Below are 15,000 nucleotides of genomic sequence, written 5' to 3'. Positions count from 1 at the left end.
AACGTAATTGTAGAGACACAATTCCGGAATTCAAAATGAAGATTAAAAGTACAAAAGTATTGGTATCGAAAAGTACTTAAAGGACCAGGTCGCCTCTGGGACAACCAGATCTTATTTTATTGTTGTGTGGGACACGATCAACACAATCCTGAGTTATTTTTTGTGTTCAATCTGTGTTTTTAGATACCGTAAATCACCAATTAGTAGCCCGGGCGTTTATTTCGCAAAATGGGGTCGGACCCCGGGCGCTTAAAAGGGACCAGGCGGCTATTGGTAACAGGCTTTTATTTATTTTGGCACTGGCCAGTACTGGGCCATTATTTGGTAAATTTTTCTTTCTCAAACTATATAATAGGGGTAATAATCAAAATGTTATAATAAATGTTATAATTATAATTATTATTATTATTTTAATTGTTATGAACACCCAGAAAATAGCACATTGCGATCTATTAGACCAAACCTCATTTAAAAAATATCTAGAGTGTATGAAAGCCTTTTAAAACATATATACTATTATTTATACTAAGGGAATCTTTCTCCAAAATAATCAATTACCGCATAGACGCATCTAGGTCTGTAGTCAACGAGTTAACGACCCAATTAGCGCAGAAGTCCTGCAGCTGGTGCTGGACTGGACTCGCTGGGCTGAACACTGAACAGCTCCACTATCCTGACATTAAAATATTATGGTATTGCATTATGATTAAGCCTTCTGCATTCCCCTTGAACCTCAAAATAATGGATTACTTCTTCAAAATGCGGACTGGATAAAAAGAGGCATCAACAGTAAGTAATGAGTTATTCTTTATTGTCTTTATTGGCCAGTCTTTCTCCATCACAACGTTTTGCCATTAAAGTAGGCCTACTCACGCAAACCTTGCATTGTAGCAACGTTTTAGACAGTAATGAATGATGGTCAGTGCGCAGAGAGCAGCAGACTCCTTTTTTCCTCTCTCTTTTTTTGGTATCCTTTGGCAATCTGTTCCCCCGAGTGCGTCCTGCGCGCCATGGTAGCGCAGAACTGGGCTGGGCAGTGGGCACCATACATTTGGCTTGGAGTTAGAAGTGTCTGTCCACAGGGCTGTGAGCTTGTAGATTTGCTGTTTTAAGCGCACTACCGTCATGATGCAACATATGACCCGTAGCAACGCACAGCGAGTGCGGTGCGTTGCGACGTGCTGTCACAGCACTGCTGTGAGCTTGTAGATTTGCTGTTTTCAGCGCACCACTGCCATGCAACATAAATGACCAGTTAAGTTAAATAAATAGCAAATAATACCAAACAACCAAACAAATAATAGCCCGGGCTCTTACATAAAACCTAATAGGGATAATATTAATTGCAAATAACGGCCCAGGCGCTTATACAAACCTTGCGCTTATTTGAAACAGGCGTTTATTGCGCAAAATGGGGTCAGACCCCCGGCGGATATATGGAACCCGGCGGCAGTTTGCCACCGGGCGATTAATTGGTGATTTACGGTATTTTAGTATTTCAGCTATGACCAGTTGTAGCATGCTGAAATACTAACATATCTAAAAACAGATTGAACACAAAAGATAACTCAGGATTGTGTTGATCGTGTCCCACACAACAATAAAATAAGATCTGGTTGTCCCAGAGGTGACCTGGTCCTTTAAAGGGGAGAACCACCCATTTTCAATATTGAACTATGTCATTAATATACCTTTGAGTTGTTCTGTGTTGCCTATAACTGGAGGATTGATTTTGGCATACTGAACTACTCAATGGGTGGTTCTCCCCTTTAATACCAAAATTAGAAAGTACTCCATCATTATGCAGAATGTCCCATATCACAACTTTTAAAAATGGTATAAAAAAATCTTATTAGCAGAACTACAAGCTTACAATGTGTTGCCTCGCGATGCATTGTGAGCTTGTAGATCTGCTATTTTCAAATGGCCGAAGTGGTTAATGTATGTAATAATAATCTAAATCTACTAAGTTACGAGTAACTAACGTTTTATATCATTGGGGTGTAAACAGTACAACATTTGCCTCTGAGATATAGTGGTAACATTGCGTGCTCAGAAGTATCTTGAGACAACTTGTTGTGATTTGACACTTTAATCAAAATGAATTGAATTGCAGTGGTGTACTGGTATAACTAAGTAAATTCTTCAGGTATTTGTACTTTACTTGACCAATTTCCAATACTTTTACTTCTACTTACATCTCAGATCCAAACATTGTACTTTTACTCCACTACATTTATTTGAAAACTTTAGTTACCAGTTACTTTGCAGATTTTGATTATTTATTACAAAACATTAATTAACCACCTCAGCCAGCCCACATTTGATGCTGCTTAGCTGATCTACAAGCGACGCATTGGGAGCTTGCAGATCTGTCATTTAAAAAAATAATTATACATTTGAACACCTGAAATTGGACATTCTGCATAATGAGTACTTTTTACTTTTGGTTCTTTGATTACATTTTTGATACCAATTGTACTTTTACTCAAGTCAATTTTGTATTCCGGACTCTTACTTGTAACAAAGTATTTCTACCTTGTAGTATTGATAGTTCACCCTCAAAATGACTTTTTGAGTGGTGGTCTCACCACTCCTGTGATTCGCTTTCACGATGTTACTGGCTGGCCGTCGCCTCAAGTGTATGTCTGTCGCCTCACTCGCCTGCCATACCTCTCCTGACCAGGAGAGGGACACACAGACCACAGACCACACACACACACACACACACACACACACACACACACACACACACACACACACACACACACACACACACACACACACACACCCCAACAACCTTGCAATACATGTATTTGACTCTTTTTATTTGACCACCACTCAGTTCACAAGGTGTGATTTTTTTCTATTGATTACTCACGCCATGGAGACTTGAGTCCAATCATATTTTTTTGTATTTGTCGCATTCCTAAGTTAAAAATTAGATTATAGTAAATTTACCCCCATTGATTCCGGATGGGGACCCAAATGCATTTTGGTCTCCATCCGGAATCAATGGCGGTACATTTATTGTAATTCGATTTTTGTCTTAGGAATGCAACAAATACCAAAAAATATTGTTGAACTCAAGTCTCCATGGCTTGAGTAATCAATAGAAAAAAAGTCATTTTGAGGTTGAACTACAGCTTTAAAGTTGTACCATGTAACTTTTTTTATAAAACAAATCTTAAAATTGTCCTAACTGTTAAATCGCTAAAGTTTTAGAACACCCACTCTGTTATTTTCAGCTTCTGAAGCCTTCTCTTTATATGTTTTCTTCTTAGCAGTGACAGGGGCGGGATTTCCCGGCAAAATGACGTAATCTGCATCATCTGTATACATTGTGTATACGTTGGCCAATCACATCGCAGATCATACACACATGATACTCTACTGGCCAATAACCGACTCTTCAGGAAGTAGCTTCCCTCAGCAACCAGTGTTTACGATGGTGAAGGATTCTTAACCTCTTATTCCCCAAATCCTGCTTAGAAAATTACGTTCTACCACTCCATGGATTCGTATTGGTTGCGGTGGTTTGCGGCGCCGCTCTGGTGGTCCGCGGTGGTGGTCCGCGGTGACTCCGGGTGAAAAACGGGCGAAAAACGGACGAAAAAAGCATTACCACGACTGACCACTAGTTTAGCAACTTACACAGTATATTTGAGTACTTTTCTCCACCACTGTTGAATGTAAATCATCCTGTGTGTGTTTCAGTACTGCGTGACCCTGACCGTAGGCCCAGCGCTGTGCGTGCTGGACTCTCAGCCATCCTCCACGCCGGGCCTGAGGTCCACCCTCTGCCCCGACCGCTCCCGCTGGCCCACGCTGGCCGGGGAGTCCGTGGCGGCGGTGAAGTTCTTCCTGATGGCTCTGGAGCCCGGGGAACACACCCTCACCTTCACGCTGAAGACACAGGAGAGAGGAGTCCTGGATATCCTGCAAAAGAAACTACGTGTGGTGGTGAGGCCCTGGGATGGATGGATGGATGGATGGATGGATGGATGGATGGATGGGTGATACCAGGGGTCATCATCATGTCATGTACACCGACAAACGTGTCCATGGCAAAGACTTGGTCTTGTCCATGGCAAATTTAAGATTTTCTTTTTTACACAGCATTGGCCGGGTTTCCCAAAGCGATTTTAGCCCTTCGTAGCTCACGCATGGTCGTATAGTGCGGGGCGTTAACGGGAGCAAATGCTAATTTCGTGCAAATTTGTCTTAAAGCGCCAACTTTTGCACAGATGTAGCCCAGGGCATACTCTAATGATTTAGCTAGGGCGCCCGAGTTTGCGACCTTCGGGGTCGCCACAACGGCCAAATCAAGTTGGGCTCCCATCGACTTTCTATACAGGAGGAAAATACCCAGAAATGTTTTTTAATTAGGATGTGAGGGGTCTAACTAGGGGTTTGTCATGATGCTGAATCCATTGCAAGCATTCTTTTTGCACAAAAAACATTCCTTGGGCTATAAATGCCCCCAGAAAACGATGGTTTAGTGATGAAAAGTGATGACTCATCACTTTTCATCACTAATCACAGTTTTGTGGGCGTTTTCTGGGGCCATTTATAATAATTGATAATATTATAATAATTGATCATAAGACCCAATTACAGAATGTGGAGGTCCCCAGGTTTTCTTCAGAATATATATGACACTGATTTAGTATGATACTATGGCATATTTAGGAGTCCACTAGTACTATAGTGGTTCTCAGATATTTTATTTTCAAGGACCCCCTTAACTCTGAGAGTGTACAAATTGAACCAAATCCATTTGGCTCCATCTTTATGTGTTTCTGGTAAAATTATTGTCTGCTCATTTTGTATGTCCGTGGCAAAACATTTTAAACTGTTAATCCGGTTTTGTTGTTGTTTGTTAATCTGGCTATGTTATCAGTAACAAGCGTAAAGGCCCATTCCCACTGGGCCAGATAACATTTTTCCATTCAAAGTGGATGGTAGATACAGATAAAAAAAATATTTGCCACAGATAAAAGTATCTGTGGCAAATATCTGTGGTAGATATTTTTTTTTATCTGTATCTACCATCCACTTTGAATGGAAAAATATCTGGAGAAAGAGATTCTTTTATCTGTTATCTGGCCCAGTGGGAATGGGCCTTAACACTTTATATTAACACTTTATTTTAACGTTATTTAATTTGTTAGAAGATTGTTAACATAATAATACTGGGTATTACATAGTTCAGTAGTAGTATTTTTGTATTTTAACACTTTATTTTAACTTGGCCTTGTTAATAATAATTTGTTTGTTTGATTGATTGATTTTATAGCCAACTTTATTAGTAGTTTTTTCCCCTTTATTAGAAATGTAAACAGCATGAGGTACATTCCGACATTTAAGCTAAAAGGAGTCAATAACTGTGTTATTAATCTGGTTGTGCGGTAAGTAACGTGTTATTAACAGGATTCCCACGGTCATGAAATTCCTGGAAATATTTTGAAAATAGAAAAATATTTTTCCAGTACTGGAAAAGTTTTGGAATTTATCAAGGGTCCTGGAAGGTCCTGGAAAAAAATGCTATGCATTGTCTTTGGTTATTGATTTTGTTAATAACTCTGACATGACAAATTAAACATTGGCCAAATTGTCAAATATTAGAGGCAGAAATTGTGAAAATAGCAGATCTACATGCTCACAACGCCTCGCAACGCGAGGCGTTGTGAGCATGTAGATCTGCTATTTTCACAATAGAAACGTGTTATACAAAATTCCTCAACTCTTAGTGCTCGTCAGGGTGCTGGGGTCCCCAGTTAAAACATGATTATTTCAGGGATCACAGCCTGAAAAGGTTGAGAACCACTGGCGTACACTACCTTTTCTTTGGGCATTGCACATAGGAGTAAGCGACTTATTATTGAGCTGAATTATTGTTATACAGTCCTGGAAAATGGGTTAAATATTCTGGAAATGTTTTGGAAAAGTTTTGGTAAAAATGTGTGGGAACCCTGTATTAATCTGTTGCTGTTTCAGCCTGAAGGAGTGAGAACTGAGATGTTCTCTGGAGGCAGACTGGACCCGCAAGGACTGTATGGTAAAAACACAGCGCTCATGCTTAACCACTTGAAACCTAGTGCATCACTTTTCTGGGCGGAACACTGTCTTGCAGAAAATAGCCCAAACACTAGCTATAGCTCACAAGTTCACAACGTATCACAATGTGCTACAGTACGTTTGAGCTTGTACATTACTAGCTTGTAGATTTCTGTCCCTATAGTGTGTGCCAGCGGCTACGTCATTGTAGTCCTTAGCGGCCATTTCTTGGGTAAAAACACAGGTGTTTCAATTGTTTGATTGCATAGAACTAATGCTTTACTCCAATCAGAACACCTGTGTAAGGCTGTGTTTACCCAAGAAATGGCCGCTCTTAGAACTACATTTGGCACACCCTATAACCAAAACTAAAGGTGCGGAAGCAGCATTTAGTTTTTTATGCACAACTCGCAGAAAACTGCAGATCTGCTGCCATTCATATTTATCTTAAAGGACAACTAAAGACCTTTTCTGTTTGCTGTTCTTTTCCTCTTCTCTTCTGCACTGTAACTGTATCTATTCATTTTTACTTCCTTTGTTCATACATCATACATCATAAATTGCCAATGTTGAAATGTGCTATACAAATAAAACGGCACTGCCTTGCCTTGCCTCTATAGGCTAATTTCTGTGAGCAACATGTTAGTGTTGTAGCGGTAGCCCATGGGAAGTCAGTCATTAAAGGTGTAGTTCACCCACAAAATGCATTTTTTCCCCCTATTGATTACTCACGCCACGGAGACTTGAGTTCAATGATATTTCTTCGTTTTTGTTGCATTGTTAAGACAAAAACTTGATTATAATACATGATACTACATTAATTCTGCCCAACAGTGACAATATACCTATCAACCTGATGAATGGGTACATTCCACTGATTGAATAACATTTTAAAGGCAGCCCACATGAAAAATATTTTTAAAGTGCTGGAAAGACAGGGAGATCCCTGTTACTGAACAAACACTCCACAGCAATGATTAATATCATAACAATATAGAGTTTAAACCTTTAAACAAAAAACTTGGTGTAACCAACACAATATCAATCAATTTAACATTTTCATTTTCAAATTATTCATTTAGGATCAGAGAAGATAAAGGTGATTTTGAAGAATAAACTTCCTCTGAACCAGGTTCCTCACACGGATGTAGAGAGAGAGCTCATTATTCACGGTAAGAGAATACTACAGTATCAGTATCATACTCATACTTACAGTGTGTTTAGTACTGTACTGTACATGCAAATGTACCTTGCAATTTCAGATTTTTACACTTTGGTTGCAACGGTATGTTCACCAATAGAAACAAATGAATATCAATCATGCACAAAATATATACCAGTGGTTCTCAAAGTGGATTTCATATATATATATATATATATATATATATATATATATATATATATATATATTAAGGCTGGGACTTAAACATATTAATTAACGCGATAAAAAAAAAATGAACGCATTTTAATCGCACTTAGTTTTTGCACCACAGAGCCTTCGGTTTCGGGCATACCGATCATAGCGATGCACCAACCAAGAAGAGACAACAAACGCAAAGGGAGAAGTAGCCGATCAGAGCGCTTTGCTTGGTCCAGTGGATGCGAAATTTAGATTTAAAAAACTCACTCGTTGATTCACTTGTACAACAAAATGTGTGTTTACTTGAAAAAAAAAATGCTTCGCAGGTCAAATATCGATGTGCGATTAATTGCGATTAATTAATCACAGAGCTGTAATTAATTAGATTAAAAATTTTAATCGCATCCCAGCCCTAATATATATATATATATATATATATATATATATATATATATATACCATCTTTAAGTAAAATATGTGACTACTTTTCTACCACTGCTGTAAATCCCACGAGGTTTCCACAAGACATGGTATCATGATGACCAGATCACTGTGAATCCCTGGAGGTCAGATGTGTGGAGGTGACGGTAGATCATGACAGGGAGCTCTGAGTGTTCTGAGCAGCACTCATCCACAGGGGCGTCACAAGGTGGGGAAAAGTGGGACTGAGTTACTAGGGCCCAAGGTGGAGGGGGTTACGGTTGCGTCACAAACAAGACACTGAAGCGACGGACACATTTTATTTTAACCAACACTGAGCAGCGCGACCAAAGTGAAGCAATTGAAGCGACTCGTACCCAGGGCCCAGAATTTGGTGTGACACCCGTGCTCATCCATCAAACATTTAAGCTTCAGGGACTGTCTGGTGATAAGAAGTGGCTTGCTCACTCCTCACCAAGCATTGAAGGAAGCATGAACTCAGTACGGGACTCTCCCCAGGTAGGCAGAGGGAGAACTGAATTTCCACAGATCTTTAAAGTTACTGCCACCAAATATGTACAGCTCTCCATTGTAGGAAAAGGCTGAGTGATCACTGCGTCCATCTGGGCAAAGCTGTGCAGAAGGTGTGTTCATCCAGCAGTTGGTCTCTGTGTCAAACACACTGAAGGTGTTGTAGTGGCCCTCGTTCCCCAAGCCCCCAAATACATACATCTTTGTCCCGACGATGGTGGCAGAGTGCTGGTATGAAGCAGGTGGAGGAGTTCCTCTGGTGTTAATTAAAGACCAGACCATCGTGGTGGTGTCCAACTTGTAGATGTCATTATTGTATTCAGTAGGACTGTTGAACACTGTTCTCTCCTCCATAGATAAACATGACGTTCTCAAAGACACATGCTGAGTGGCCCCGCCTAGGGTTGGGACCCGAAACCGGTTCTTTTTAGGACCCGGTTCCATGATACCGGGTCAATCATTTTTGCCGGTCCGATTCTCTTAACGGGTCTCATCAGCGCACATTTAATGTGCATTCCATCGCAAGCAGCTGTGGTGACGTCAGGCCACCTCTACAGAAAGAATGCTGGGAATGTCCGCGTCACTGAGCAGCGCGAGTGAGAGCGACGACAACTGAACACACCAACAAGCAGCGTGATAAACAAACAGCATGGTGCCAAAGAGACAGAAGTCTTCCAAAGTTTGGCTGTAGGCTACTTCAGCTCACTGGAAGCGCGTTCATTCTGACGTCCATGAGCGGCGCTCGTCGGCTCGTTCGGTCCGCGGTCTTCTGTCCTCGCGTCTTTCTTTTCATTCACATTTCACATTATGCTCCAAATAACACCCGCAGCTGCAGAAGACCTCGCGAAAGTTGATATGTGAGCGGACCGAGGCGCTCCTCTGTGCCGTCTGCCTGGGTGCTTCTCTTCTTCCTTGTTACGTCTTGCAAGTTGCAACGCAAGTAAAGCCTGACTACTTCGCTGTGTTGCATGCCGAAAATAGCTGATCTGCAAGCTCACAACGCGTCGCATCCACAAGACAACGTGAGCTTGTAGATCAGCTATTTTAACCAACGCTTAAAGCCTTAAACATACAGATGGGCGCGACGTTTAGAAACCTGACTTCACAATAGCCCCTTTTCCACTGCAGCTTTAGTACCACACCACACCACACCACACCACATGAATATATCTACATTTTCAATTACACAAAAGTAGCCCTATTGGTAAGAAACAAATTGACCCTTAACTGTGATTATATTACAATATAAATTTGTATTACAACAACTATACCTAAATTATTATTTATTTGAACGCCCATTAGGCTTATGTAAACAACTACTGTTAAATGGTCTCAATCGTTCATGTTTTATTTTTCTATAGGACATACAGAAGCGTCAGTGTCAGAAAATATGAAAATATATATATATTGGAACCGTTAAGAGAACCGTTAGGAACCGGAATTGTTAAGAGGGAATCGCTAAGGACTCGGAATCGTTAAAATCCTAACGAGTCCCAACCCTAGCCCCGCCTCCCCTCTGGAGCAGTCCCAGAAACCCTGGGTGTGAGCATTTTATGGGCGTTGACATCAAATGCATAAAGAACCTTGCTGTAGTTCCAGTAGTTCCTGGTGTCAGTAACTCCCCCCCCAGATGTAGATGAAAGGGTCGATCAGCACAGCTGTGCGGCTGGTGCGCATGGGATGAACCCCAAGGGGACGTTGTCCTCTTCCAGGTGTCTCTGGGGGCAACCTGGTCCAGCATAAAGACACTGTGTTGAAGACATGCACCTCAGTCCGACGCTGGGACTCGATAAAGTCCCCTCTGAAGCAGTGCACTTTGTGGTTCACTTCTACAGCAGCATCATACGGTATCTCTGAAAGCCCTGTTAGGCGTATCCCCCAAGAAGCATTTCTCACAGCAGTTTATAAGTTTCATCTCATCTTCTAAAGGGCCATTTATAGTTACGTATGGTTGATTTTGTGTACGTTTGGGGGTGAGACAGTACGTACGGTAATAGCGTCGACATGCATACTACAGTACGGTCTCTGTGTTACATTAGGTTCAATAAATCCTATGTACATACTGTATCCACTAGATGGCAGGCACCCAAATGCATCTTCCCAATGAGCAAATGCTACATAGGCTAGCGCCTACATTCATTGTTGACAGATACACTCGGATTGAACGACCTGCAGAAAACACTCTCCCATCGGCGCTAGTCACTGACACTGTGCTGTCTGGATATAATATAAAAAGGACTGGAGAATGGATGAGCATGGACACGCAGTGCCGTTGCAAGCGACCGCCTAGAGCGCTATCTCAAGGGGGCGCCGCCGACAGTTAATGAGCCACCCAAGTTGGCAGAGAGCGCTGATTAGGCTGGCAACGGGTCTGCGTCATAGGTCTGCGTCCTGGGCTGGCCTGTGTGGGTTAAAGATCCACTCGCGATCTGGCCCCGCGTGTTGGTTACTTTGTGATTTCTTTCTTTTTTTTTTCTTTTTTTTTATGCCCACGGCAGTGCATGAGGTCACTTCCACATACGAAATGGAGACCAGAAAAAAGACGAAACATTTCTCCCTCACTACTGCCCCCACGGTTGACAAAAGTTCGGGTAGTTCATGTGTACGTACGTTTTTATCGGTTTTTATCCGTCGGGTTGAGTGTTGTCCGTAAGGTTACGGAGACAATCTATTACGTCCGGACGGCCGGAGGAACCGGATTAAATCACTCTCCCCCTCCGTTTCTTGTGTATTCCTGCGGTCCTTAAGTACTACTATGCATGGTACTTAAGAGAACTCAGTCCTACTGTTTGTGTCAGCACTTATAGTGGGTCTACGTGTGACGTAGACATGATGTCACGTGTAGGTCAAGTTGTTGACCTACAACTACCAACTAGAGTTCTCAAATTCTGCCTGAGCCCGACCCGGCCCGCCGTTGTCGTGTAGGGCAGATTATAAAGTATAAATGCTAATTGGTCTGGCCAGGCCGAGCCAGGGGCTCTGTCGCTCAGGCAATAGAGAATAGGTGAATATCCCTGTCTGTTTGTCTGTCTGCACTGCAGCACTGAAGCCAGAGTAATGGATCAAGGATAATCGGTGACGCATACGGAAGTAGAGCCTACTAGCAGACTGGTTGTAATTTGTTGGGACAACGTCACAAACATAACCTTTGGATTAGAGTTCTCAACGGACCTGAAAATTAAGGCCCGGCCCTAACTGGGCCCTAACTGGGCAGGCCCGAGGCCCTACCCGGCCCAACTGTGTGTGTGTGTGTGTGTGTGTGTGTGTGTGTGTGTGTGTGTGTGTGTGTGTGTGTGTGTGTGTGTGTGTGTGTGTGTGTGTGTGTGTGTGTGATTATTAATCATTAACTATTATAACCATTGTTATTTTTGTCGTTAGGTGAGATTCTCGGGGAGATTATGTCCGTTATGGACAACCCAGAAGGACTCTTGAGGCTGGTCAATCTGCCCCCTGGGTCTGCAGAAGCAGATCTGGCGGGGCTTTTCCCACTTGTATACGTCTATAAGTACCTGGAGACCACAGGGCGCTGGGGCATTCTGGGAGCTGATGTCCAGAAGAAGTCACAGGAACTACGACGGAAGATCAAGGAAGGTTAGAACTTAGAGGCATTTCTCTTGATCTGTCAGCCTTTGCTGTCTGTATAGTCTGACTGACATAGCTCAATGCCTGGTTTATGTTTGTGTGTGCGTGTGCGTGTGCGTGTGTGTGTGTGTGTGTGTGTGTAGGGTTGGTGGGTATCAGTTCCTTCAGGAGCCAATCAACAGCGTCCTACAGCATGTGGCCAGGCAGAGAACCTAGTACCTGGTCAGTACTGTGATTAATACCAGATATTATCCAGTACCATGCATGGTCAATACTGTGTTTCATACCAGATATTATCCAGTACCATGCATGGTCAATACTGTGTTTCATACCAGATGTTATCTAGTTTCATACAATGTCAGTTTAGTGATTTATACCAGGGGTCTTCAACGTTTTCAGGCCAGGGACCCCCAAACTGACTGGGAGATGGAGCAGGGACCCCCTACCTTGTAGGGTGGGGGTGGGGCTACAACATATGTTGTATATTTATGTATAAAATTGTGTTTCATGTGTATAGGCTAAACATACCATGTTATTGTGCATTCAATACTATGCTGTCAATATGTCAATACTATCAATCTATCACTGACAATCTGTCAATTGTACAATAATAAATAAATCAATCAAATTGATTTATTAAATAATCAATCAAATTAATTTTTTTTCTTTCTTTTTTTAAATAGAAATTAAAAAAATAATATAAAAAGTTGTAGAAGACTCCTGATTTATATCCTAGTGACCATATATGTCAGAAATGATGCAATTGTTCCATTTATATTGGCAAAAATGCTACGCGGCGCGTCCGTCCAACCAGTTAAACCGATGGGTTTGGGTGAGCCAATCAGGGACTTACACTGGCTTAGTGGCACAAAGGTGACGTGATGCTCTGCCAATCTGTGAAGCCAGCCGACGGTTTGGGTTCGCCAATCAGGAAAGCGTTCGTTTGATTGAGGAAAAAACTAATTACAACGTGTGTGTGTGTGTGTGTGTGTGTGTGTGTGTGTGTGTGTGTGTGTGTGTGCGTGTGCGTGTGCGCGTGCGTGTGCGTGTGTGTGTGCGCGCAGGCTGACAGCTCTGGTAGTAAATGCCCTGGCTCAGACAGACAGTGTGGAACCAGTGGGCCATGACTCTCTCCAGCAGACTCTGAAATGGTTGATCTCAACGGCACAAAACCCAGACGGATCCTTCAAGGAGTTCTCTCATTACTCCCCCAACAAAATCATGGTCCAAGCACTTTACACTTTATAATACTTTTTAATCTACAGTATATTTTACAATACTTTATAGTTTTTTATTGTATTTTTTATGTACAATCTCTAGTACATAATTTTACATTAGAATCCCTATTTCAATTTACAAGGATTAACCATACACGAATAACTTGACATTACCACCGTTTCTATTTCAGTGTTGTTTTTGACAGCAAATTTTGATTTAGTTTTAGTCATAGTCTTTTGAATAAAATGTCTTTTAGTTTTAGTCATAATTTAGTCACCTGAAAGGTTTTAGTTTTAGTCTAATTTTAGTCGACTAAATTTATCATAAGATTTTAGGCGACTAAATCTACAGTTGATTTAGTCAACTGAAATGTATTTTGGCAGGCCTTGATGACATTGTAATGGCTGATTCTACACTTGGTTGCGCGCTGAAAATAGCCGATCTTGTGAGCTTGTAGATCTGCTATTTTCAGCACGCAACACCTGAGAACAACCAAACATAAATTGACTCTCCTTCCCTAAAGTTTTAGTCTAGTTTTTATTTTGTTGACGAAATTGTCAATATATTTAGTCTTAGTTTTAGTCATCACAGCTTAGTTTTTATTTCGGTTTTATTTTGTTTTCGTCAGTGAAAAAAAAATGCAGTTGACAAACATTTTTCGTCATAGTTTTAGTCGACAAAATCAACACTGATCTATTTGAATATTTGTTTGTATTTAACGAATCATTTTTGATACATTTCATTATTTTATGTATTTATTATCACAGGCTCTCTCTCTCACTCTTTTCTTTTTCATATCTTAATCGCAGTCAAAGAATGCGACCCTTTTGGACCAATCGGTGTACCTGACCTCCTTCGTGCTGATTGGCTTACACAAAGCAACACAGATCGACGATCCAAAACTACGGCTCAAGGTAATAATTCATTCACTCCATTTATTGCTCCAAATTAGAAATTATGATATTTAATGCCTTTTAATGTATTTTATTCATGTCTCCTCTCCTCTCCTCTCCTCTCCTCTCCTCTCCTCTCCTCATTTGATTAACCCCTTCAGTCCCAGGAGGACAGTAAGACTCGAGCAGCAGGCTACCTTTCCCAGCATGCCATGCAGGTGCAGAGTGTGTATGTGCGTGCGGTCGCCTGCTACGCCATGACCCTCCACGACCCTAACAGTCAGACGGCCACAGAGCTGTACAACAGCCTGGAGCGGCTGGCAAAAGAGAAAGGTGTGTGTGTGTGTGTGCGTGCGTGCGTGTACGTACGTACGTACGCGTGCATGACTGTGCATGTAAGAATTGTCCCAGTTCAGCACAACATGTAAATGTATATTTGTGTGTGTGTGTGTGTGTGTGTGTGTGTGTGTGTGTGTGTGTGTGTGTGTGTGTGTGTGTGTGTGTGTGTGTGTGTGGGTGTGGGTGTGTGTGTGCAGGCCATCCTGCTGTTTTGCGATATTGGCAGGAGCGTGATGTGACGGCTGATTGGGTGAAACCAGACGCATCCAGTGCTCTGACGGTAGCAACCACAGCATATGTCCTGTTAACATCCTTAGCCAAGGTACTGGATCTGTTATGTCTGTCTGTCTGTGTGTCTGGCTCTGCTCATTTGTGTTGTTGTTCTAGTCCAGTGTTTTTTTTTTTTTCTTTTTTTGTGCGAGAGAGAGAGGGGGAGTGACCCGCAGCAAAGGTCGTCGGGAGCGGGACTCGAACCCGCGACACACTGTCAGGCATTAGAGCCTATATGTGATATGCGCCTGGACCACTAGGCCAGCGGCCTAAATCAGTGGTTTTCAACCTTTTTCATCTCCAGGTCCATTACTTATTCAGCATTTT

General features: G+C 41.9%; 1 protein-coding gene across 2 annotated transcripts in view; it reads left to right on the top strand.

Annotated features, from left to right (window-relative positions):
* Positions 1–15,000, top strand: part of c5 (complement component 5) — a 43,127-nt gene that overhangs the window by 17,325 nt on the left and 10,802 nt on the right. For both annotated transcript variants that reach the window (XM_080738229.1, XM_080738228.1), the window contains exons 21-29: positions 3,718–3,963; positions 6,001–6,061; positions 7,143–7,232; positions 11,750–11,962; positions 12,097–12,175; positions 13,018–13,177; positions 13,981–14,085; positions 14,226–14,397; positions 14,601–14,725. In XM_080738229.1, the coding sequence (XP_080594355.1) occupies positions 3,718–3,963; positions 6,001–6,061; positions 7,143–7,232; positions 11,750–11,962; positions 12,097–12,175; positions 13,018–13,177; positions 13,981–14,085; positions 14,226–14,397; positions 14,601–14,725 (1,251 nt within the window). The remainder of the gene's footprint in view (positions 1–3,717; positions 3,964–6,000; positions 6,062–7,142; positions 7,233–11,749; positions 11,963–12,096; positions 12,176–13,017; positions 13,178–13,980; positions 14,086–14,225; positions 14,398–14,600; positions 14,726–15,000) is intronic.

The sequence above is a fragment of the Nannobrachium achirus genome (genome assembly GCF_963921795.1).
Source record: "Nannobrachium achirus genome assembly, chromosome: 12".
Classification (NCBI taxonomy): Eukaryota; Metazoa; Chordata; class Actinopteri; order Myctophiformes; family Myctophidae; genus Nannobrachium; species Nannobrachium achirus.
The sequence above is the reverse complement of the archived record's forward strand: the minus strand, read 5'-3'. Positions and strand labels throughout refer to the sequence as shown.